The following is a 23,130-nucleotide window of genomic DNA, read 5'->3' as shown; positions in this document are numbered from 1 at the left end:
CCGGCCTGGGACTCCTCTGAATCCTCATTCCCCATTTTCCAGTTCCCAACCTATTCTCTTTTTGATCTTCTGTGCTTACTCGTGTCTTCTAGACCTTATTATCCATTTTATTATCTTATTGAGCACATTCTATCGATAAAGCTGCTTCGAACCTGTGAGCAAGTGAGTACTGGAGTCAGTAATGCGAAACAAACGTAGTGGCCGTGGCAGAAACACACACAGCAGTGTGGCGTTCTCAGTGCCTGGCCCTGCCTCATCTCATAAGAGCTTCTCTTACCCTGACCCTAGCGGTTGACAGCCGTCGGGTCACCCGGCTGGCCGTCAGACAGTGCGGTCTGTGGCAGGCTATCTGTGTGTGTCGCGTGGCGCTGCTATCAGATGACAGATGGCGGGCTTTATTTATTCATTTGCTTACTTAGTTGAAGGGCTTTTGTTTCCTTGAATGACCAGATTGTCCAAAATGCTTTTAAAGTTGCTTCCATGCCACAAGCACAGGGTTGGGATAGCACCTGAAGCGAACGGTCCTGCACGGCCACCTGCTGGCACGCCCTGGCGTGAGCCCCTGTGAGCCCACGTGGGTGAGATGTTGGATGGCCTGCCTTGGTGGGAAATTCAGTCACCATAATTAGGTGGCTTCAGGTTGCATTTTTTTGTACCCACCATTTTTTTGTCTCTTTTGTTGATCTGAGGGTTCAAGAGCTCTCAAATAAGTGAACAATTGAAAGTTGCTTTCTCTTATTTGAGCAATTTTGTAGAATTCATTTATTTTGGAGATTTATTTCTGTCATGTCCACCAAATATAAAAAGGATCTGACTGTGGGGAGGGGGCATCCAGTTATGGGGAGCCATAAAAGTGTTGGGTTATATTCATTCTTTTATCAAATAATCATGGAGTGCCTTCTGTGTGCTGGGTCTCTTCTAGGTGCTCTGGGGGCAGCTGAAAACCACTGAAGTGAGGCATCTGCCTTCAAAGGGCTTGCGCTCTGCATAAGACAGACAGTAAGCAGGTGAACAGTCAGTGCGACAGTGCAATTCAGAGGGCTTGATTGCTGTGAAGAACATAAAACGGGGCATGGAGAATAAGCAGTAGGCTTGGGAGCTGCTGTAGGGGCAGCCTCACTGAGCAGGTGGCATTGGTGGTGGGCCCAAAAGATGAGGGGCCCTAGCCAGGGGAAGAACCAGGAATATAAGAATAGGGCAGTGGCATTGAGTGTCTGCCACAGCACTGTTTACCAGCAGCCTCCTGGGTCACTTTTGTAGGGATAAAAGGCTATTTAGTAAATAGTTATTATGGTGTTTGTTGAATTACTGTGTGTTTTCCTCCTGAGGCTGTCCAATTTCATGGGGGGAAGGTCTAGGCTCCTTTTTGCTCACTTCTCTTATAACTGACATAGTGCCCACCTCATGACAAATGCAAAAATAAGTAGTGGGTGGGTGGGTGGGTGGACGGATGGATGGATGGATGAGGAGGTAGATGGATGAGTGGATGGATGGATGAAATAGCAGGAAACCTAAAAGAAAAGAAAATAGGCAATAAAGGGCAATGGAGGACACTACAGACTTACCTTCGTTCCAGAGTGGGAATCGTGAAGGCCTCAGTGACACGCAGGATGACAAGGCCAAGTATAGGGGAGATGGTGACTTGCGTCCTGGCATTTGGCAATGGCTGGAGAGAAAACAAACCAGGGAGCACAGGCAGGAAGGATGGATCCTGTGCTGTAAAAAACAACCAGAGGTAAAGAAGAACAATTAGAAGGAAGAGAAAGAGCATGACCAAGAAGTGCATTGTGGGCAGACAGGACAGATGTTTGTCCACAAAGTGTGTGAGTCGATGGCTGGAAGAGTCAAAGCAGCTGAAGTTGCATGTTGATGATGGAAATGTGGTGGTTCCCTGGGGCTCTGCTGAATCAGGCATTGGGGTGTGTGTATGGATTAGTTTCAAGAGTTAGGGGGCTTTGAGAAGGTGATAAGATTTAAGATCTTTCTGGGATTGGAAGCCTAGGACTGCCTTCTATAGGGAAGTGCCATCTTTCCAAATGGAAGGATTTGAAATTGCCAGAAGATCCCCTGGAAGAAGCAAATATATTGTTTGGAGCTTTGTTTTTTAAATGACTGTATTGTATTTTTATGTAAATAATTTACAACAGTGTGGTGTTTGCAGAGGGGTGAAAAGCGAATACTCATAAATGAAGTTGAGACACCATATTGTGTTTCTCCATCAACAGTGTATACTACTGCTTGCAGTGGGTCCAAAAACAAATGTGTATCCAAGAGGAGAGCTACCTGTTCATTTTGAGCTTCTTCATTTAACCACTCTTACCTGTCCTTTGAGACCCGATTTGAAGATGACCTTTTTCTTGAAGATTTTGGAATCACTATAGCATAGTGTCATCCTCACCAGCTCTGAGCATCTATAATATAATTGTGTAGCTTCCTGAGCACTTTTCACTTAACATAATTTAGTCTGATTTATGGACATGTCATCCTAACCTGTTAATGAGCACAGGCAGCATATCTTATTCATGTGTATATTTTTGATAGGGCTCTGCCCAGGGGAAGAGGGCATAGAAGCCCTTAAACAAATGATTGGCCCTGCAGTAATCCCCCCACAAAAAGTCACTTTTCATTATTAACAGTGTTGTTTTGTGTGTGTGCAAGGGTGAAAGGGAGTTGTTCTTAGTTGGCAACTGTCTGCCTACGACACTCGAGCATGTTCCCAAAGCCTATGCGTCTGTTCCAGTCACAGCAATTTGTTTCACAGGCTCTGTGTTGAAAACCTCAGGCCTTAGAACCCAGAGAACTACAGTGTGTGGAGTGGTCCTTAACGCTGCCCTAAACTTAGATCATGCGTGAGGTTTTGCAACTGGCTCTGATCTTCATTAGGTTTTGGTGTCACGAGTGGGGTGCAGTTTCTGGTCAGTTACAGTGTTCACAATCTATGGCTTTTCCTTTGCAGCACTCCTTTTTCTGCCGCTTGACAGAAGATAAGAAGTCAGAGAAATTCTTTAAGGTGTTTTATGACCGGATGAAGGTGGCACAGCAAGAAATCAAAGCAACAGTGACAGTGAACACCAGTGACTTGGGAAATAAAAAGAAAGACGACGAGGTAGACAGGGATGCCCCGTCACGGAAAAAAGGTAAATGTTCTTCAGTCCTCAGTCAGCTGGACCGTGAACAACAGAGGAGTCCTTGTTTTCCTTCATTGTTTTCATTACTTCTGTGCTCTAAAATGCATTATGATGGGAGCTTTCAGAAGAAAAGCCAGCCTGGTTATGATGTAATTCTTCCTCAGTGACCTGAGCTGAAGCCCTGCTGCTCAGAAGGATCTTCCTGTTTAGTAAAGAACATTCCTCTTGGTCAAGCTTAGGGTTTTATTGGCAAGGGATCCATGAATATTCTTTTCCTGTGATTTATATTTAATGTTAGAGAAAGTTGAGGGAAATACGTATTTTAAAACTGGGTGTCAGTCCTTTGTCAGATAATGTTCTTTTGTTTTCTGAGGTATTGGAAAGCTTATAAAGCTTTTTATCCAGTATCTCACCAGAAGAGAAGTCGTACTGGGGAGTGGGTAGACCCACAGATGTTGGAGTCAGGTGGTCTTGAGAAAGTTAAGCACCCTGAGCCTCATGTTTCAAGTTTAGAACTGGGTTTCTCAACCGCAGCACAAGTGACATTTGGAGAATTCTTTGTTACAGGGCTGTCCGGCTGTCCTGTGCGCTGTAAGATATTTAGCAGCATATACATTCTCTACCCAGTAGATGCCAGCAGCATACCCCTACTCCCAGAATGTCTCCAGACATTGCCAGTTGTCCCCTGGGTGGGGTTGGGGGCAAAATCACCCCTGGCTGAGAACAGCTGGTCTAGAATGGAGCTAAAGAGAAGAAGAAGAAGAATGACTACCATTTACTAAGTGCTTACTAGGAATCAGGCACTGTTCAATGTTCTTTTTTAAAAACAAAATCTCGGCTCTGTCTCACTCTGTTGCCCAGGCTACAGTGCAGTGGCACGATCATTGTTCACTACAGCCTCAAACTCCTGGGCTCAAATGATCCTCCCACCTCAGCCTCCTGAGTAGCTGGGACTGCAAGTATGTACCACCACATCTGGCTAATGTTTAAAACAATTTTTTTTTTTTTTGGTAGATATGGAGTCTCACTATGTTGCCCAAGTTGGTTTTGAACTTCTGGCCTCAAGTGATCCTCTTGAGTAGCTGGGATTATAGTCCAGCCACTGTGCTGACTGTTCAAAGTTCTTTACAATTCCACTCCTTTCAAACTCATGTCACCTCTGTAAGACAGATAAAATTGAGTTATCCCCATTTTACAGATGAGGGGACTGAGGCACAGAGATGGTAATTAAGTCATTATGGACATGCAGCTAGAAGGCAGTGGAGCCAGCATTTGAACCCAGCTTGTCTGGCTGCAGAGTCAATGCTGCTAACTGTAATACCATGGTTACCTCACAGGGTTATTCTGAGGATGAGATAAAATAACACAAAATTCTTAATCATGGTGCTTTGACAGTTACAAAAGGGTCAGTTGTCATTACGACAACAATAATTGTGATTAGCATTATGTTGAGCTTCTTAAGAACTTTCTTGAGATATTATTCATGAATGCTCTCCCATTTTAAAGATGAGGAAGCTGAGGCCCAGACCCTTATATTTTTGAGGTTGACAGAACCTGTACTAAGGCTTTTCCTCTAAAACATATCGCACGCATAGGTAAAATGGTAGCACCACAAGTAAGTGGCAGGGCGTGGCTCAGTTTTAATCCTGTCTGAGGACTGAAAGCAGATTGTGACTTCTTGGAGTGTTTTGCCAACTTTGAAGATCTCTAGGAGATACAGGAATGTAGGTTTCTGAGTGTCACCTTTGGAGTGGTGAACAGGGACCGTGAGGACTCTGCAGCCTTTCATGCCTTACCCTTGCTTTCTAGCTAAAGAGCCCACAACACAGATAACAGAAGAGGTCCGGGATCAGCTCCTGGAGGCCTCTGCTGCCACCAGGAAAGCCTTCACCACTTTCAGGAGGGAGGCTGATCCCGACGACCACTACCAGCCTGGAGAGGGCACCCAGGCCACTGCTGACAAGACCAAGGATGACCTGGAGATGAGCGCGGTCATCACCATCATGCAGCCCATCCTCCGCTTCCTGCAACTCCTGTGTGAAAACCACAACCGAGACCTGCAGGTGAGGGCCTGGGGGCGGGGGCATGGAGGGAGCTCAGGCAAGGCTGCCAAGGCCTGCCTTCCTCTGGTGGTTCAGCACCTCTCACTTAGGCCAGATTGCTTGAGCCAAGGATTCAGCAAGGTTCTTTTTTTATCTTTTTTCTTTTTATCTTTTCTTTTTTCTTTCTTTTTTTTTTGAGATGGAGTCTCGCTCTGTCGCCCAGGCTGGAGTACAGTGGCATGATCTTGGCTTGCTCCAACCTCCACCTCTTGGGTTCAAGCAATTCTCCTGCCTCAGCTTCCTGAGTAGCTGGAATTACAGGAGTGCACCACCATGCCTGGCTAATTTTTGTATTTTTAGTAGAGTCGGAGTTTCATCATGTTGGCCAGGCTGGTCTCAGACTCCTAATCTCAAGTGATCCCCCCACCTTGGCCTCTCAAAGTGCTGGGATTACAGGCGTGAGCCACCAAGCCTGGCCAGATCAGCAAAGTTCTCTGATGCAAAAGCCTGGGTCAGTGATGCGTCTCCTTGTCTGCCTGCCTGCCATCTCCACAGAGCCAGAGACCACATCTTGTGCACCAACATAGGTGCCTGCCCCATATGTATTTGTTAAGTGTCTGTATGTGCCTGTTTATGTGTGTGTGTTGTAGCCTGTCACTGTTAGACATCTAGGTGCTCAGGTAAAAATGGGATGGATGGATGGTTAGATAATTAAATATATTAGATTTCTAAAATTGGATACATAGAAAGTTCGGATTAAATATTTGTTGACTGAATGAAGGAAATGGCTGCCTTTCAGTGTTTTACAGAAAAAGGGGCTCAGAAATCTTTGCTGAACTGATTATTCCAGAAATCCTTTGTTCATTTTGTTGTTGTTTTTGTGTAACCATGGCCGAGGTTCGTTAGGCACTTACGATATCCTGGCTCTTTAGTGTTGCTTATATGATTATATTTTATAGAGGAGGAAACTGAGGTGCAGAGGACACAGGGAGTGCAAAACCAGGACTTGAACCCAGGCATCTGAACATCTCCTTTAAGATGGAATGTTTCTTCCTAAGACACTTCAGTCAGCTATGGTAGTTCTGTGTCCTTGGGTTATGAGGGTATGGAAAGGAAATAATGCTAGTCCAGATCTGGCCAGGGGAAGGCACAGCCTTTTAATATTTACCTGGCTGACCTTGTTCCCCAGGTGACTTGATGCCTGTCACACCTTGATTGTGGCTACACAGTTGGTACTGCCACAGTGAATTGCTCTCACTTAAAACTTGCCACAGATTCTATGCCTGGATTAGCTAAGAAATTATATTGTTGATAAGTAAGGCGAACTGTGAAATGGAATTGAGAGAAACCTGCAACGTTAATACCTTCTATAGTTGTTTGAATTTTCAATCGGATTGAAGAGCCTCAACTTTGAAAAAGCATCTGAGATCTGAGGTCATCACCTGGCCAGATCTGACTCATGTTGGAAAGTGAAGGAATTTCACACAAACCCCACTGTCGGCCAGGCTAGACCCACAGTACCATGTGGCTTGCATGCTAGTGGGGGCCCCTCCAGATGAGGTTGGGTTCTTTCTTTTCTTTGGTGCCTGGCCCATTTCAGCCGGTGGTGCTCCCTGCTTGATCCCTGTTGCCATCTGAGTGTGGGATCTCAGCCGTCAGTTTCCTTAGTTTTCCTGTCAGTTGCTCAGACTTTCCTCTTTTGGGCTTTAGAACACCTCAGCCCTAGATTTTCTTGCCAGGACTGTGCAGTCCAGTTGGATGAAGCAAAGCACGTACGCCCCAAAGGCTCAGGGCCTGGTTACCATCTCACTGGCTGATAACCTCTATCTGAAGGCCACTGTTTCCCTGACATTGTCCACCCTCCACCTTCCATAACCCTACCACTAGTCACAGGGTTCAGGCAAAGGGGGAGTGAGTGACCCACAGAGGACTAAGCCTGAGCAGCTCAGCTTGGCACCTCTGTGGATGGGAGTGGGGGCACCCTGATGCTGGGGCCTGTTTCTGGGTAGAGCATGGTGATCAGTGCCCCTGTACTATTCCCCTGTGCAGGTGTCATTGGTCTCTGCCAGCCTTGGGGTCCACAGGGGAAGTAGGTTGAGATGATGCCCAGGCATGTGTGTGTCATTTAATCAATATCAGTGAATCTCTGCTCTGTGCCCAGCATCCATGGTGACAGGACCTCACCCCTGCCTTTACAGAGCTGAGTCTAGGGTAGCAGCCACTCGAACTCAATGGAACCAGCCACTCCTTAGAGAAGAGAGACCAACCCAATGCAGGTCCTAGAAGGCCTCTTAGAGGAGCTGGCATCTGCTGAGTTCTGAGTTTATGAAACCCAAGACTGCCTGGAGTAGAATCCCTCCATGAGTGTCAGAGGGGCAGTGCTAATGTGCTTGTTCCCAAGCTTAGCTCTGGTGGCACAGGCTTGTTCCGCCTTCCCTCTCTCCCTGACCTTCCCTCCCTCGCCCATACGCCCACTTCCTTCCACTGTGGAAGCAGAGTAAGGCTTTAATTGCACAGATTCATCATTTCTTGTTTGGAAGTCTTCAGAATTTTAGTTTTAGCTCACCTTTTGCAGAATTCTCCTTTGACTCAATGCCCTGGGAACCCCATGGACAGAAGCACCTTTTAATGAAGTCCTTCCAAAACTCGTTTCTCAGTGCCTTGCTCTGTGGGAAATAGTGCTGTTGGGGTGTATAGTATATTTTAACATATTTTAACGTAAAAAAAAAAAGACCTAGCAACATAATGTTTGAAGGTATCATAAGGATTATCCAGTTCAGTGCTTTTAAACTTTTTGGTGGGCAGGGGAGCGCACAGGATCCTTTGTTTGAATATCTTATGCAGAAATACACTAAATACTGCAGAGGAGAGCAAAGCTGCTCTGTTGAGAGTGGAAACTAGAGTGCTCCCTCACCTACGAGACCCTTGGGATGGCGGGGAGGAATTGCAGGGAGCCCCCAGGGTTCTGCAGGGCCCAGTTAGAAGCCCATGATCTGGACCAGTGGTTCACAAGGATGGAGGTTGGAATCAGCCTTAAAAACTTCTGCAAAATCAGACTCTCTCAGGTAGTGACTTGCTGCAATACAATTATTGTGTGTAGAAACCCACTTCTCCAAAGAATAGTTTTAAGCAGGACTCAGCCACTCTGAGTGCCATTCTGTGGCAATATCCCAGAACAGGGGTGGGTCACTGTGTCCGGGATTCCTCTTGGATCGGACGGAAGGAGAAGGCATTCTCATAAGGAGAGCGTGTTCGGCTTCCTGGTGTAAAGCAGCTCAGAGTCAGCGCAGACGGAGAAGGAATCCGGCCTTTTGCAGCAGCACCCTCTGGGCTCCTGCCCGGAGTCACTTGTCATATTTATAACCTTAACTTTCCTGTTGGTAAATGTTCAGAAGAGATAGAGTCACCAAGTCTCACTTTGCCAAACAGGCAGTTGCTGCCTTAAGCAAGCCTTGTTTACAGTGGTCAGAAATGTGATGGGAAAAACCGCTCTTCAGCCAGTTGGCATGTGTTTGGGGGCCCTCCCCTGAGAAGCTGGCTTTGCTCTTTCCCCTGGGGCAATGAAGGTCCTGCTCTCTTTCCACCAAAGTCTGTCTAAGCACAGACTTGACGTCTTCCATTTCCTTAACCCACCCATCTCAACTTGGTCCCAGGCCCTCCAAGGAAGACTGCAAAAAGGGCAGGATTTCTCTAGCCTGGACAAGGCAGGGTGGTGCATGCTGAAGGGGAGTTCTCTTCTCTGAGAAGGAGTTTCCTGTGCCTCGTAGTGAGTGGCGTGCCTCTGTTCATGGAGAGGGCCAGAGGAAATGGATCTGAGTCTGGGACAGATTCAGTCCAGACACTGTGAAAGCCATGAAAGATGGGCGAGGCTTTCAGGAATGGGCAGCCATTGTCTTCATGGGGAGTTTGAAACACGTGGGCCCAGCTAGCCTGGAAGAGGACTTCCCAGTCCTCTTCCCTCCATTCATTTCATTTAGTTCAGATTATTTCAACCAGTGTTTGCAAAGCACCTGGTAGGTGCCAGTCCCTGTGCCAGCTGCTGGGCACCCAGCGCTGTCAATGTGGTCCTTGGTGAGTTGATTGGCCCCTCTGTACACACATCACAGGGTGAGGAGGGCTGGAAGAGGCGACGCGCAGTGCTCCCATCTCACTGGAGCAGGTCTCAGGGGTCAGAGGAGCTTCGTAGAAGTAACTTTAGACCACATCCTGAAGGAAGAGGAGTCATTCAGGGTGGAGGCCCTGAGGGCAACAGGCAGAGGGCATTGCCTGGTAGGAGCCCAGAGGCCAGGCAGAGAATGAGGAGTGCTTGAAGTGTGTTGTAAATACTGGTTGAAATAATCTGAATAAAATGAAATGAATTCATCGGGAGTGGTAACAGAAGTTTGAGAGACAGATGTTATAAGGTGTAAGACTTGCCTCTCAGATGTTATAAGAGTTGCTTCTCTTTCATGCATAGAGACTTGGTTGTTGGTTTAGACTGTATCCTTAAGTCCTTTTTCCATATATTCTGATGGGAACATTTGTTACATATTAATCTATATGCCTTTTTAAATTCATTGGGAGCAGTAACAGAAATTTGAGAGGCAGATGGGCTAGGAGAGCCTTGCTGTGAATTTCCGCCATGGACAGCCAGGCCCTCTCCAGAGTTGTCCCAAACACTCCTCCTGTGCCCCTGCACAGAGCGGGGCTGAGCCGAGCCCTCACACAGGTAGTACCTTCCCTGAGGAGCTGGAGCAAGGCAGAAATGGCTATGAAATCCTCCTCTGGTTTCCCTTAGAGAAACAGTTGAGTTGACTGAGAAACACACAGTCCCAAATCATCTATTCTCCCTCCACCTCCCACCTGGACCTGAACTTGTTATGAAGCAAAAGGGATTTGGGTTAAGTTGTAGTGGGGAGAAAGGAGGCGGTTAGTTTGGTGATGAGTCAAGCACTGAACTTGGTTACCAGCTCTTAACCTGTGCATTTACAAATGTTTTAATTACACAAGGAATGTGTGGATATATTCTTTTTATAAAGACAAAATGAATATAAGTATTTAGTTACAAGAGTTGCCTCTCTTTCATCCATAGAGAATTGGTTATTGGTTTAGACTGTATCCTTTAGTCCTTTTCTATATATTGAAATGGGAACATTTGTTAGATATTAATCTGTATGCCTTTTTGAAAAAACTTGACAGTGTATCCTAGAGATCTTTCCATATTGGCACATATGGATCTACTCAGTGTTTCTAATTTATAATATTAAATGATATAGATACACTGTAATTTATTTACTCCTCAATTGGTGTGCAATTAGGTTGTTTCCAGTTCTTCACTGTCACAAACAGTACTATAATGAACATCCAATACAGACTTTGTGAGTAGAAGTGAATACTTCATAGAAGTGGAAATTATTGGGTCAAAGATCATGTCCATTGTATCTTTTCGTATTGCCCATTTTTTACAGTAATCATGTCGCTTTGGTAACTGAGAAAGAGAACATACATAATTAATTTTTGCTTCTTTTTAAGAACAGATTACTGGAGCCTCTGAAAAAAATCTCCTCATTAAAATACTCTATTTCTCAAGTTGGGCAAATGTGGCTTTTTAAATTTTGTTGAGGAAGTGTCTTGCTCCTATCTGTGCCTCTTGTTTACATTTGGAATTCACCTGGAGAATACCTTCTCAGGCACGTGCACATAAGCACACACACATTTACTCACACTCACTCCTTCCCTTAATCATAGAAATGGTCAAACAAGTAATCTCGGCTCCCTCCACGTGGCACTCGGAGTAAGCCAGCTGATCACATCCCCATTTTATGGTGAACCGTCCCCAGCGCTGGGCTCCGGGCATTCAGCACTCAGACCACACCATCATCTTTAAACAAAACCACTGCCCTTGGAAATGTCAGATGCCTCTGAACTTAGCACCTGATGGAAGCTGGGGTGGGCAGGAGTGAGGAAGGGATAAGAAATGAATGGAGAAACGAGGACTCAAAAAGATGATAGGAGTCAACTGCACTGCATTCCATATACTGACACCTTGGAGAGCAGGTTGCGTAATGTTGAAGGCCATTGCCGTACACCAAGTCCATGGGCTTACCATCGTGGTGGTGGGGGAGTACACTGACTCTTCCATGCTCTCCCACGTGGCATCTCTCTGTATAATTACCAACCTGTGAGAGGCTATCAAAATGGCAGGATGAATAACGTTTCCCTCTTTTCTCTGCCTTTGCTCCCCTAACCTGGGGACTACTCAATTGCAGAACTTCCTCCGTTGCCAAAATAACAAGACCAACTACAATTTGGTATGTGAGACGCTGCAGTTTCTGGACTGTATTTGTGGAAGCACAACTGGAGGCCTTGGTCTTCTGGGCTTGTATATAAATGAAAAGAACGTAGCACTTATCAACCAAACCCTGGAAAGTCTGACCGAATACTGTCAAGGACCTTGCCATGAGAACCAGGTAATTAAATTTCTGTTTTGGGATGGGGGAAAAAAGTGTCCTATTTTAAAAATGTTGACAGAAACTAGTTCAGACATCACGAAGCCTGTGCCTGTTGGCCTAGGGAGTCCGTAGGACAGGAGGCTGTCTTCCAGCAGTTGAGAAATAGCCATGGTGTTTCATGATACTTCAGAACCTTCCTAATGAAGGGCATTGGAGGGGCAGTCTGTGGTCTCTTTCCTTGCCTAGGTTTGGCTTCCTTTGATTTGGTTTGAATGTCCAACTATTTAACTTGACTTCTAGGAGTAGGCAATAAAGCAGGAGTTAAATGAGAACCAAAAGACAGTGGTCTATTTTAAATACTAGGGGATTTCAAAGAGTGACTACTCGAAGGGTGTTTAAGCCTAGCTAGAGAGAAGAAAATTACTACACGTGAGACAGCTTGAAAGTAATATAAGGACATTTATAGTTGAGATTTAAACATCATGGACATTCAGGGAAAAGAAAGACGAGATAGTCTTGACTTTGGTCTCTCAAAGAGGTATATTTTGGGAGTACAACCCAGTAACTTCTTGTCTTGAGTCATTGCTTATACATGGCATCTTAAGGATTTTGTGAGTTTTTACATTGTGCCGGGTTGAGTATTTTTTTTTTTTTTTTTTTTGAAGACGGAGTCTCACTCTGTTGCCCAGGCTGGAGTGCAGTGGCATGATCTCGGCTTACTGCCTCCCGGGTTCAAGGGATTATTCTGCCTCAGCCTCCCTAGTAGCTGGCACTACAGGTGCACGCCACCAAGCCTGGCTAATCTTTGTATTTTTTTAGCAGAGATGGGGTTTCACCATATTGGCCAGGCTGGTCTCAAACTTCTGACCTTGTGATCCACCCACTTCGGCTTCCCAAAGTGCTGGGATTACAGGCTTGAGCCACCATGCCCGGCCAAGTATGATTTTGAATCCCAAATTATAGCTTCATCCTGACTGGAGAGGGATGACTGAGCTTTCAAATGGTCAGTGCTAAACCCAGCAGCCAGGGAAGGTTGCTTGTGTGACTTGGGGAGCCAGGTCCTTCATTCAGAGGAGAACGGTTTATGAGAGACAACTCATTGTCTATTAAAAACCTGGTCTCAGTTGTCTGTGAATGTGAGAATAGCATTTTGTGAGATGCACTTTCCTCTCCCGGTTCCCTCATGAAGCAGATGGTGTAGTCCTAGTTAAAATGAAAAGGAACAAAAAAATACAACAGGCTTGGAGAAAGGCTTTATTTGACATCTAAGTGAATTTCCTTATTACCTCAAGTTTGCTTCTCTGCCAAATAGAGGCCTGTTGAAAGGAACAGATCAGCGTGGATTGTGCTGCAAACAGAGATGTTACCTGGGGGCAGATGATTAATTTTGATATTGTGTGCCTTAAACAGGAAACTTGCTTTCCAAGCTTAAGCCTTAAGCTAAAGTACAAAATACGAAAAGAGTGATTTAGAGAGAATGGAACACACCTTGAAAGGGGAAAAAGGGTTCAGAACCCAGAATCAGTCATACACCATATTTTCCTTTAAGAACAAAAGCCAACTGTGCTGCATGATTTGGATTAGACACGAGCAATTTATCAGTTACAGTGCATGGGGACTTTCCTACTGTTTACTGTTAATTCTGAAACTAGAGATTTTCATCTGTCTTTTATTCTTACCACTTTCTCACGGAAAATTTGCAGCTCTCCCCTAGAGACATTACTGGGAGTGGTAAGCATTGTGTTGAAATAGCAGTTCAGCCTGTTGGCCTTTGACGTCTGATTTATGACCAGCATTTGTGTAAATGTCTGTGTGTGTCTTTGCTCAGAACTGCATAGCCACTCATGAATCCAATGGCATTGACATCATCACAGCCCTGATCCTCAATGATATCAATCCTTTGGGAAAGAAGAGGATGGACCTTGTGTTAGAACTGAAGGCAAGTAGGAACTAAAAGCAAAAGACAGTCATTTGTAAACAGTCGCTTTTGTGTTTTGCCTTGGCACATGTACATGGTCAGTCATGAGACTAAATATTAAAGATAGTTCTTTAAACTGAATGAATGACCCAAGTTGCTAGTGCTGACTATGATGCAGAACTTCACCCTTTCTCTTCCACATAAGGGTCTCATGAGGGGATAGGAGCTTCTGAACTGTTAGGTCACACGGAATGAAGATTCCTTGCTCAAAGCTGAGAAATCAATTCCAAAGCATCGAGTACTAAACGCCTTGGTTCTGAAAGTCACAAACAGAGAATCAATGGAAACGCCATTCCCTCTATGGTTTCTGATTTTTCCCCATTTGAGGGAAAAGGGCCAGTTGAAGAATAGTACAGCTAAGCCTATGTAGGACCAAAACACACACACACACACACACGCAAAACATGTATTTTTATTTAATCAGGGAAATACCTTTTTCTTCTCTGTCACTGATTTAGCAGAAGGGTGGTTATTAATGTTGGTTTAAAATAAGGAAAATTACACAAACCAAAAATGTGCCTGCAGGCCTCTGCTGAGTTTCTCTGAATTGTGTACAAATGCGGGACTGCAGGTGACTGATGTGGAAGCCCCACTGACGTTTGGACTCCCTGTTATTCAAACAGCTTAACGGAGTGAAAATCGTGACTTCTAGGTACTAAACCTGCAGCATTTCCAAGCTGGCCTTTTGGATATTTGAGAAATTGAGATACCATTCCTGATGTTGACTTCTAAAGTATACCCAGAAAACCCTCGCTTCTATGTAGGGATTCCAAAGATTCTCAGAGAATCCCATGATTCAGTTTTAACAATTGAACTTGTAGGCATCAGGTTTCTAAAGTATATTTCAAAACATGTTAGCCTTTCTGGACACATTTCCTTTTTAACTGTTCCCATGTCAGGGCGTGTTGAGATTTGTCCTCTGTGTGCCATCCGCAGCAGCGAGCACTTCATCATTATCATGAAAGAGCCTAGAACTACAGGGTTTTGGCTGAAAGGCTGAGCTGTATTCATTGCATGAAGGATGTCATAGGAAAGGTCATTAGGAAAGATGGGAACACAGAAACCTGTGGGAATGGCATTTATTTTTTCTTTACTATTTAGAACTGAGAGTCCACACTAACAGTCGATTTGGGTGTGTGGTTTAAATGGACTTTTTTCTGTTATTTTTAAATCCTTTTGACAAATTGTGTTTTAGAATTAATTTTAACACATTTAAGCTCATACCTGGCTACCATTTCTCAGAAAGTCCAAAATAAACAGAAGTCCATATGTTCCTGGTCAGCATTTTAGTGAGTTTTTCAACTAATTCAGTGATCTATGGATGGTTATAGAAATTGGTGCCCTGTGATAGCATAATATCCTGACTCAACTGCTGTGACCTAAGCTAGGGAAAGAAATAAGACTGCTCACGCTGTCCAAAACCAAAACAAACAAAACAAAAAAACAACTTTCAAGTCCTGTACATAAAGAAGCATACAAATTATCATTGACCCAGGGCCTAAAATGAAGTCAAGCCAGGAAGTACAGAATGTGAGGTGCGAACATGGGAGTTTTTCAACGTAATGGGAAATTATGGCTTGGCCTGCGTATATTGTTCCTTTGGGTCACATTTGTTAACTAGTGTCAGATGTACTCGTTATATTAGGGGTTCTGAGAGCTAATAGAAATATTTTAAGACAGGGACGAATTACCTTTATTACCTGTCTTCTCTGGCCTGCAAGGCCCTGCCCTGAAGGCAGCATGGATCTATGTAGCAGCAGCTTCTTCCTGACCACTGTCACCATGAGGGTGACAGTGTATCCATAAGCACCCATGTGTAAATTCCCAATTTCTTCTGGGACTTGTACCAGCTGACATTAGGGCATAACACACGTGCCCTAACAAATATGTGCCTCTTTGTCCCAAGTCAGATTCTACACTTGTATCTGGGGTCTGAAGGGGGACATTCTCTGCCTGGTGCAGATGGTTTTTGATGTACTTGACCCCGAGCTTCCTCATGGGGTGAAATGTTCGTCTGTTTAGCCAGGATGCCTCACATGTGTCAGTTGGCACCTGCATTCAGGCCGGGCCCCCAAGCAGCCCCTCTACATTTCCTGTCCCTTTGTTTCTCCAATTAGAACAATGCCTCGAAGTTACTCCTGGCCATCATGGAAAGCAGGCACGACAGTGAAAACGCAGAGAGGATACTTTATAACATGAGGCCGAAGGAACTGGTGAGTTGGGTGATGGATCTGATGGTAGCACCAAGGAGCATTGCAGTGATATGTGGGACAGAGCAGAGAATCTGCTTCCTGGAGCTTTCTTGAAGGTTCCCAAAGTCAGAAGTATAAAGGGAACATTTAATTCAGGCCTCTGACTGAGAGAGAAGTGAAATATTTTGGTTGGTGCAAAAGTAATCGCGGTTTTTGCCATTACTTTCAATGGCAAAAGTAATCATGGTTTTGCCATTGAAAGTAATGGCAAAAACCACGATTACTTTTGTACCAACCTATATGACATTGAATACATGCTCTTTTACCTTCTCCCTTTGGCACAAACCGCATGGAGAAGCCTCCCTCCCTGTTTTTCCCTCATGGGGGACAGTGTAGTTACGGAACCCAGCAGACCTGAGTTCAAGTCCATAGCTCTGCCTGTTTTGCTGTGTTACCTTAGGCACCTGCTTGGACCTCTCTCAGCTGCACTTTCCTGATCCATAAAAGGACAATAATAATAAGAATACCTAGTCCAGAGGGTTGCTTTGAAGACTAGGTGAGAAGATTCATGTCAAGCCCTAGCACAGTGCCTAGCACCTGATACACCCTTAGTGAACAGAAGTTCCTTTTCCTCTCTTTCCTCGTTTGCTGCTGGTATTTGAGCCATATCTTTGTCCAGTGCTGAAGAATTCATGTCTCTTCTTGGTGCCAAGAGTCTGAGCTACAGAAGTGTTTTTTGGTTGCTGACGTTTGGGTTTTTTGTTTGTTTCTTTTAAAGAAAACATGATCTGGTTTATTTTTGAGGGGTGATAGTCACAATTGGCTGTGACTTGCAGGTTGAGAGAGTGTTGCAGGCTGTGAGATGAGCAGCTTTCAGAGACAGTGACATGAGTTGAGGGCAGAGCTCTCTATTTGGACTTTTTTCCACGCAAATAAACTGTAACTGACAGACTTAAATGAGGGCACCAAAACATTTCTGCCTCCTGGTGACCTGAATGTGCACTTGGGGGCCAGGCAAAAGTCCCTTTATGTACACTTTTAAATAAAGTTAAGAGCAGCCCAGTTCTTTGATCTCTGAGGTCAGGGAGTAAGTTCTCAGCCCGAGATGGAAGGCCTCTCTGAGTTTACATAACAAGCTTACGTAACTCGGGGTCACTGGGGAGGCAAGGCTTGTCATTCTTGAGCAGGGATGGAATGACTATGCAGGGACCCCATTCAACTTCCCAGGAATCAAGAACATGCCCCAGCTCTCTGACCTATCTCAGGTGGGGAAAATGTCAACACCCAGTGCGGTGGCTGGCACCGGCTCTTGGGCAGCCCCCTGGTGGTTGGAGAACATCATTCTGGCTCATAGGAAGAATCAGGCTTCCTGGAACAAACACTGTTCTAAGAATCCAAATAGAACATTTGTGTACATGCATGTGTGCATACATACGTGTGTATGCTCCTGGCCTCAGATCGCATGCAACATGTTGTCTGCTCGATCTGGTATTCGAGAGAATTGGCAGGGAAACAAGCTCAGAGAGTGAGGCTCTCTTGTCTCCGTCGTTACTTCCAGGGCCTGACTTGGTGTCAGTACTGAAATATGTGGCCTTTGGTATTAGATAATGACAAGTAATTCACGGGCATGGCCTTGTGGCAATGGGAGAGGCAGAAATGCCCACTGAATCATCAAAGAAAATTATAATTTTTAGTGCAAATTAGAGGTTGAAGGTTCTTTCTTCTTTAAATGATTCAATCATGAATGATGTGCTCATTTGATAAATGTCAGCCACACCCTACATTGTCCGGGGCGTTGGGGAGGGTCTTAGGGGAAGGATTCAGATATGAGCAGACCCAGTCCTTGCTCTCAAAAAACTGGAGACAGAAACTCGAGGGAACAGACAGGCACAGAAATGCTCTGAGAAATGTGCTCAAACCATGAGACGAGCCAAATGTGTGGTCGTCTGGGAGCCAAGTCATGCAGCTGTGAAGGGTAATAGGGCCAAGTTCACATCCCAGCTCACTACCTGTGACTTTAGGAATGTTATTTTATCTCCTTGACTCTGTTTCCTGATCCACTAAAAAAATAAATAAGGAGACAGGTGCAGTGGCTCACACCTGTAATTGCAGCAGTTTGGGAGGCTGAGGTGGGAGGAACACTGGAGTCCAGGAGTTCAAGACCAGCCTGAGCAACATAGTGAGACCTTGTGTTTACAAAAAAAAAAAAAGCATTAGCCAGGCATGGTGGTGGACACCTGTACTTCCAGCTACTTGAGAGGATGAGGCAGGAGGATCACTTGAGCCTGGGAGGTCAAGGCTATAGTGAGTCATGATTGCACCACTGCACTCCTAACAGTGGTGACAGAGCAAGACCCTGTCTCAAAGAAAGAAGGGGAATCTCTGATACCTTATAAATGTTTGTGACCATTAAATTTTTTTGAAAGAATGTTAAACACTGAGACACAGTCCTTGGCACATAGTAAGTACTCAGTAGGTAATACTAGTTCATGCTGTTATTTTCATTTGGAGTAGGCTGTGGGGGACCCAGAAAATTTGGAAAATGAAAAACTAGTTTCACCAGCTATTCCTCAATGCGAATAGATTTCTTATTAGGTTTTCCTGAAATGTCAAAGGGCCCGGAGTAGGGAGAGTTGGTGGGAGGAAATGTTGAGATAGGAAAAGTATGGCTTCTAGCCTACATTCATATCATATTTATAGTTTCAAGGCACTTGAAAGCCATTGCTCCCTTGTAAAGAAGAAGGGCATTAGCCAGCCACAGCATGTCCCTTGGTCTAAGTAGAGTGAATGAGTTTCATTTCTCACGACAGGAGAGGTGAATTGGTGTTGACTGCCTGTGCCAGTGTCATGAAGGATTCTGAGGCTGTATCCAAGCCTGATAGGAGAGAGTGCAGAGCAGCCTTTTCCCTGGGAGGGGAGACAGCCAGCGTGCGTGCTGTCCATCCAGTCCTGTGTGGGTCTTCCTTGAAACAGGAGTTTTGTTCTCTTGGCTCTTCTTGCAGGTGGAAGTGATCAAGAAAGCCTACATGCAAGGTGAAGTGGAGTTTGAGGATGGAGAAAACGGTGAGGATGGAGCGGCGTCCCCCAGGAACGTGGGGCACAACATCTACATATTGGCTCATCAGGTATCACCTCTCCTGTGCCTCCTCTGGATGCTGCCTCCCTATAGGTCCAAAATTCCAAGCTGGAGGGTGCCCCTTGCTTTTCCTTTATGACTTTAACCTAGGACTGTCTGTACTCAAGAGACTGCGGCTCACAGGTGCTTGTGGCAACCTGACCCAGTGTGCAGAGTTCCAGGACGTTTCCATTTTTCCACAGTGATAGGGTCATGTAGTTGGAAATTCCCATGTTTCTTAAAAGCATTCACCCCCAAGCAGTGACACTTGGATGGTTTATGACTCTGTCTGGAGACAGTTGAAAGGAGTCTTAGGCTTTTATAAATATTGATGAGCCTGTCTTAACAATCTAAAGAAATAAACTTCAGCTTCCTTGCATATTGCATTTGGAAATCTGTGGGAACTTGTCCTTATGACTTCCTTTTGTTTCCCTTTTTGGGGATACAGCAATCCTTTATGCCCTGGCACCAGAATGCCGTATTTCATAATTCTCTTTCCAAGTGGCTAGGTTTTTGAAGAGCCTTTCTCTTTTTGGATGCTGATGTGCCTTGAGCTTTCGGTGGGTAGGAGCAGGCTGTAACCCTGCTGGGGCCTTGTGTTTCCTGTCCCGTCCACCTCTTTTAAACTCAGGTATGGGAACCAGATACACAACAGTGATGATATTGAGCCCGAGGTTGGTAGGTCCCTGTTACCACCCACTGGTTTAAGAATTTCAAACAGTCTCCTCCCCCCTTTCCCTTCCACGACCACGTCTGCCACCGAGAAGGTTTCTGAACATTCTGAATGGAGGCTCCCTAGGCTACACAGAAAGCCCCATTTCCCTCCTGCCTGGCTAATGACATCGGGGGAAAGTGGAACCATGTGTGGTCACAAACTTTCCATGCTTTTCTACCAAGCTCCCAAAATAGCGCCTGTGCACAGCACGCCTTGATGGGATGGAGCAAGCCTCGTGGCACCTTTGCCCTTCGGCTTGCTGCTGGTTATTATGCATTTTTTAATACCCAACATTAGAAAGGAGTTTCTGTGTTCCTGTTGTGAAGAGACACCAACCTCCTGTATCTCTGTCCCTGTATTCTAGTTGGCTCGGCATAACAAAGAACTTCAGAGCATGCTGAAACCTGGTGGCCAAGTGGACGGAGATGAAGCTCTGGAGTTTTATGCCAAGCATACGGCGCAGATAGAGGTAAAAGCTGAGTGAGCTCTGGGCACGAGGTTGTGTTGAGGCATTAGTGTGCAATGCCCTGCTCTGGGGCTGGCGTGCATTCATTCATCTGAGCAATGGAAATATGAGTGTGTACTATGTGAGATATGAGAGTAGGTCCTGGGCTGGGTGCTGGACATGCCATGGCCAAGACAGTCATTATTGCTGCTTGTGGTCCGGTGGGGAAGAGGACACTGAGCAACCTCTCATTCATCACGAATTAACGAGAACAGGTGGGAGGCCATCATAAGAAAGTCCAGCAGAGAGACCTGCTGTCGACCATGGTGGTCACAGAGGCCTATCTGAAGAAATGCCATCTAAACCCAGACCCTAAAGAGCAGAGGGATGCAACAGGTAGAGACTAGCCAGAGGAACTTTTCGGACGTAGGGAATAACAGCAAGCGAAAGCCCAGAGATGGGAAGATTCTAGGTGATCCGGAGGGGCTAAGCAAGGCTTCAAGGCTCAGGGCCTAGAGTTCAGTGCAGACGGAGATCCGAAGGGAAAGGCAGACAGCCCTGATCTCAAAGGGTCCTTGTCAGCCATCCTTATGAGAAGTCTGGGCTGCATCCCCAGAGCAATAGAGTTTTCCCCAGGAGGGCGCTACAATCAGATCTGTGTTTAAAAAAAAAAAAATTGTCATGTGGCTGGGCACAGTGGCTCACACCTATAATCTCAGCACTTTGGGAGGCCGAGGCAGGTAGATCAGTTGAGGTCAGGAGTTCGAGACCAGCCTGGCCAACATGGTGAAACCGCTTCTCTACTAAAAATACCAACAAAAAAAAAAATTAGCCAGGCATGGTGGCACATGCCTGTAATTCCAGCTACTTGGGAGGCTGAGGCACAAGAATGGCTTGAGCCTAGGAGGCGGAGGTGGCAGTGGGCCAAGATCATGCCACTGCACTTCAGCCAGGGTGACAGAGCAAGCTGTCTCAAAAAAAAAAAAAAAAGGTGTCATGATGCATTGTGAGTGTGGAGATGACCATAATGTGAAAGGGGAGACTCCACCTCATCTACAGAATGCTGCTGGGCAGCCGTAAGTTAAAAAGAAGACAAGCTGAAGCCACACGTGTTGCTGTTACATTGAAAATGTGGCTTAAATTCTTTCAATAAAGCTTTATAATTTTCTCTGGGGGAAAGAAAGAAACAAAAAAACAAAGCCTCTGCAAAGTCATTGGTATATCTCCGTTTTGCAAATGGGGAGCTGTGAAATAAGGCTTATAGAGGCTGTGTCACTTTTTCAGCCACCAATGGCAGAGCTGGAATTTTCATCCTAATCTGTCTAGTCCCTGAGCCTGTGGGTCCATTTGTACCTGCACTGTCTTTCAGAGTCCAAGAGAACACAGACTTCTCTCTACAGGCTTTGAGCAGTAAGGAATGATGTGCTTTGTTTTGCTAATGAGGAAATGCACAAGTTCAATATCAGTGTTGGCACAAAGATTTTAAAGAATGGACAGACTCCTTTGGGCAATATGAAATGTTCATGATGGAGACTTTTCAAGAATGTGTTCTGACCTGATGTCTCAGGTCTCTGGGCTATCCTAATAAAACACATCATTTCACTGATTAGCCAACCATGCCAGTGTATGTGAGCAAGTATCTTTGATTTATCATTAATGCCTAGGAGCTTGACTGAAAGGCCAGCTCTGTCCTCTAGAGCCCTTAAAAGGCAAGCTTTAGATGTCTGTGATACAGAATTTCAGAGGAGAAAAGGACCTTGGAGATTATCTCATTGAGCTTCTTGACTCACTGGGGAGAAGCCTGAAACTCAATCAGGTTTAAGAGGTGTGAACAAGGTCACCTAGCTTTTGAGGGATCGTAGAAGGACTGGAATGTGTTCTTCTGACTCCAGATTCTAAATCTACTGAAAAAGAGTTATGAGTAGATCTTAAATGATAAAGAGAAGTGACCAGCCATGCCCTAGCTCTCAAATCCTGCCCTTGGCCAGCCACCCAGCTCTTCAGGTTTCCTTAGGGGGTGATCAACGCAAAGCCAGGAACACTTTGTTACTACCGGGGGCTTTCCATGCAGACCCAATGTCTTCACTCTAGAGAACTAGGCTGGGTGGCCCTGGAGCCTAGAACTCAGTTCTTGCCAGGAGGCCTCCTTGTCTACTCCTCCTTTCCCTCCTGGACCCAGATACACACCTCAGATCATCTTCCTTCAGTGAAAAGAAGCACTTGTCTGTAGTCCACTTGACTTATATGAAGCAGGCAGGCTGTTGATAGCAGGAGATGGCAGAGGTGATCCCTGATACTTGCATACACCAAAATCGTTGGGGGAGCTGCTTGTGTGCAGGTTCTGGTCACTGACCCCACACCACAATTCCAGTTAAATGGGATTGGGTTATGGACAAGAATCAGTATGGTAACCAGCCTGATCTCCACATAGATTTGGGAACCACTGGTCTAAAGAACACACCCCCCAGAACTTATGGAGGCAGGACTGTGGGAACCTGTCTCACCTCTAAGAGAGTTTCCCACTACAACTTGACCTGAGTCACCTCTCTTGCTGTATCAGGGAATAAAGGTTTTGGGAGAGCTAGAACCAGCTCTTCTTGTGAGCGCGTTGCATCCTGGGCCTCACCTGACTTCTCCAACCTCTGAGGAGGAAGAAGAGAGGCTTGTGCCTCTACTGTACTGTAACCCATAGCCCTTTTGAAATCACTGCCTCCCAGGACTGTGACACAATCAAGTGTGCTAGAATTTGAACAATCCAACTAGAGTACCTCCTCTGTGGGGGCTGATCCAGTCTAGGAAGGGCATGGAGGAAACTTGCACGGTATCCACCCCTGGGGCCCAAACATAGCCAGCGTAAAGAACAGCAAGTGCTGCCCCAGAGGTAAATAGGCATGTTGATTCATGCATTGTATGTTTTAGATCCTTTGACAAGAGGTAGGAGGTCACTGCAACTGGATATAACCAAAGATCTCTTTTTAAAGTTCCCATCTAGGAAAAATAACCAATGTTACTATCTGAGAAAGTGCTTTAGGTGAGATTTACAACACTGCCTAGCAGTGTACTCTCTAACATGATCGTCACTAG

General features: G+C 45.5%; 1 protein-coding gene across 6 annotated transcripts in view; it reads left to right on the top strand.

Annotated features, from left to right (window-relative positions):
- Positions 1–23,130, top strand: part of ITPR1 (inositol 1,4,5-trisphosphate receptor type 1) — a 355,793-nt gene that overhangs the window by 271,825 nt on the left and 60,838 nt on the right. For all 6 annotated transcript variants that reach the window (XM_023218580.1, XM_023218584.1, XM_023218583.1 and 3 more), the window contains 7 exons: positions 2,957–3,137; positions 4,938–5,191; positions 11,419–11,619; positions 13,430–13,540; positions 15,697–15,792; positions 18,774–18,896; positions 19,966–20,070. In XM_023218580.1, the coding sequence (XP_023074348.1) occupies positions 2,957–3,137; positions 4,938–5,191; positions 11,419–11,619; positions 13,430–13,540; positions 15,697–15,792; positions 18,774–18,896; positions 19,966–20,070 (1,071 nt within the window). The remainder of the gene's footprint in view (positions 1–2,956; positions 3,138–4,937; positions 5,192–11,418; positions 11,620–13,429; positions 13,541–15,696; positions 15,793–18,773; positions 18,897–19,965; positions 20,071–23,130) is intronic.

This window comes from Piliocolobus tephrosceles, chromosome 2 (genome assembly GCF_002776525.5).
Source record: "Piliocolobus tephrosceles isolate RC106 chromosome 2, ASM277652v3, whole genome shotgun sequence".
In the NCBI taxonomy this organism is placed as follows: Eukaryota; Metazoa; Chordata; class Mammalia; order Primates; family Cercopithecidae; genus Piliocolobus; species Piliocolobus tephrosceles.
Note: the sequence above shows the minus strand (reverse complement) of the source record. Positions and strands in the feature narration are given on the sequence as shown.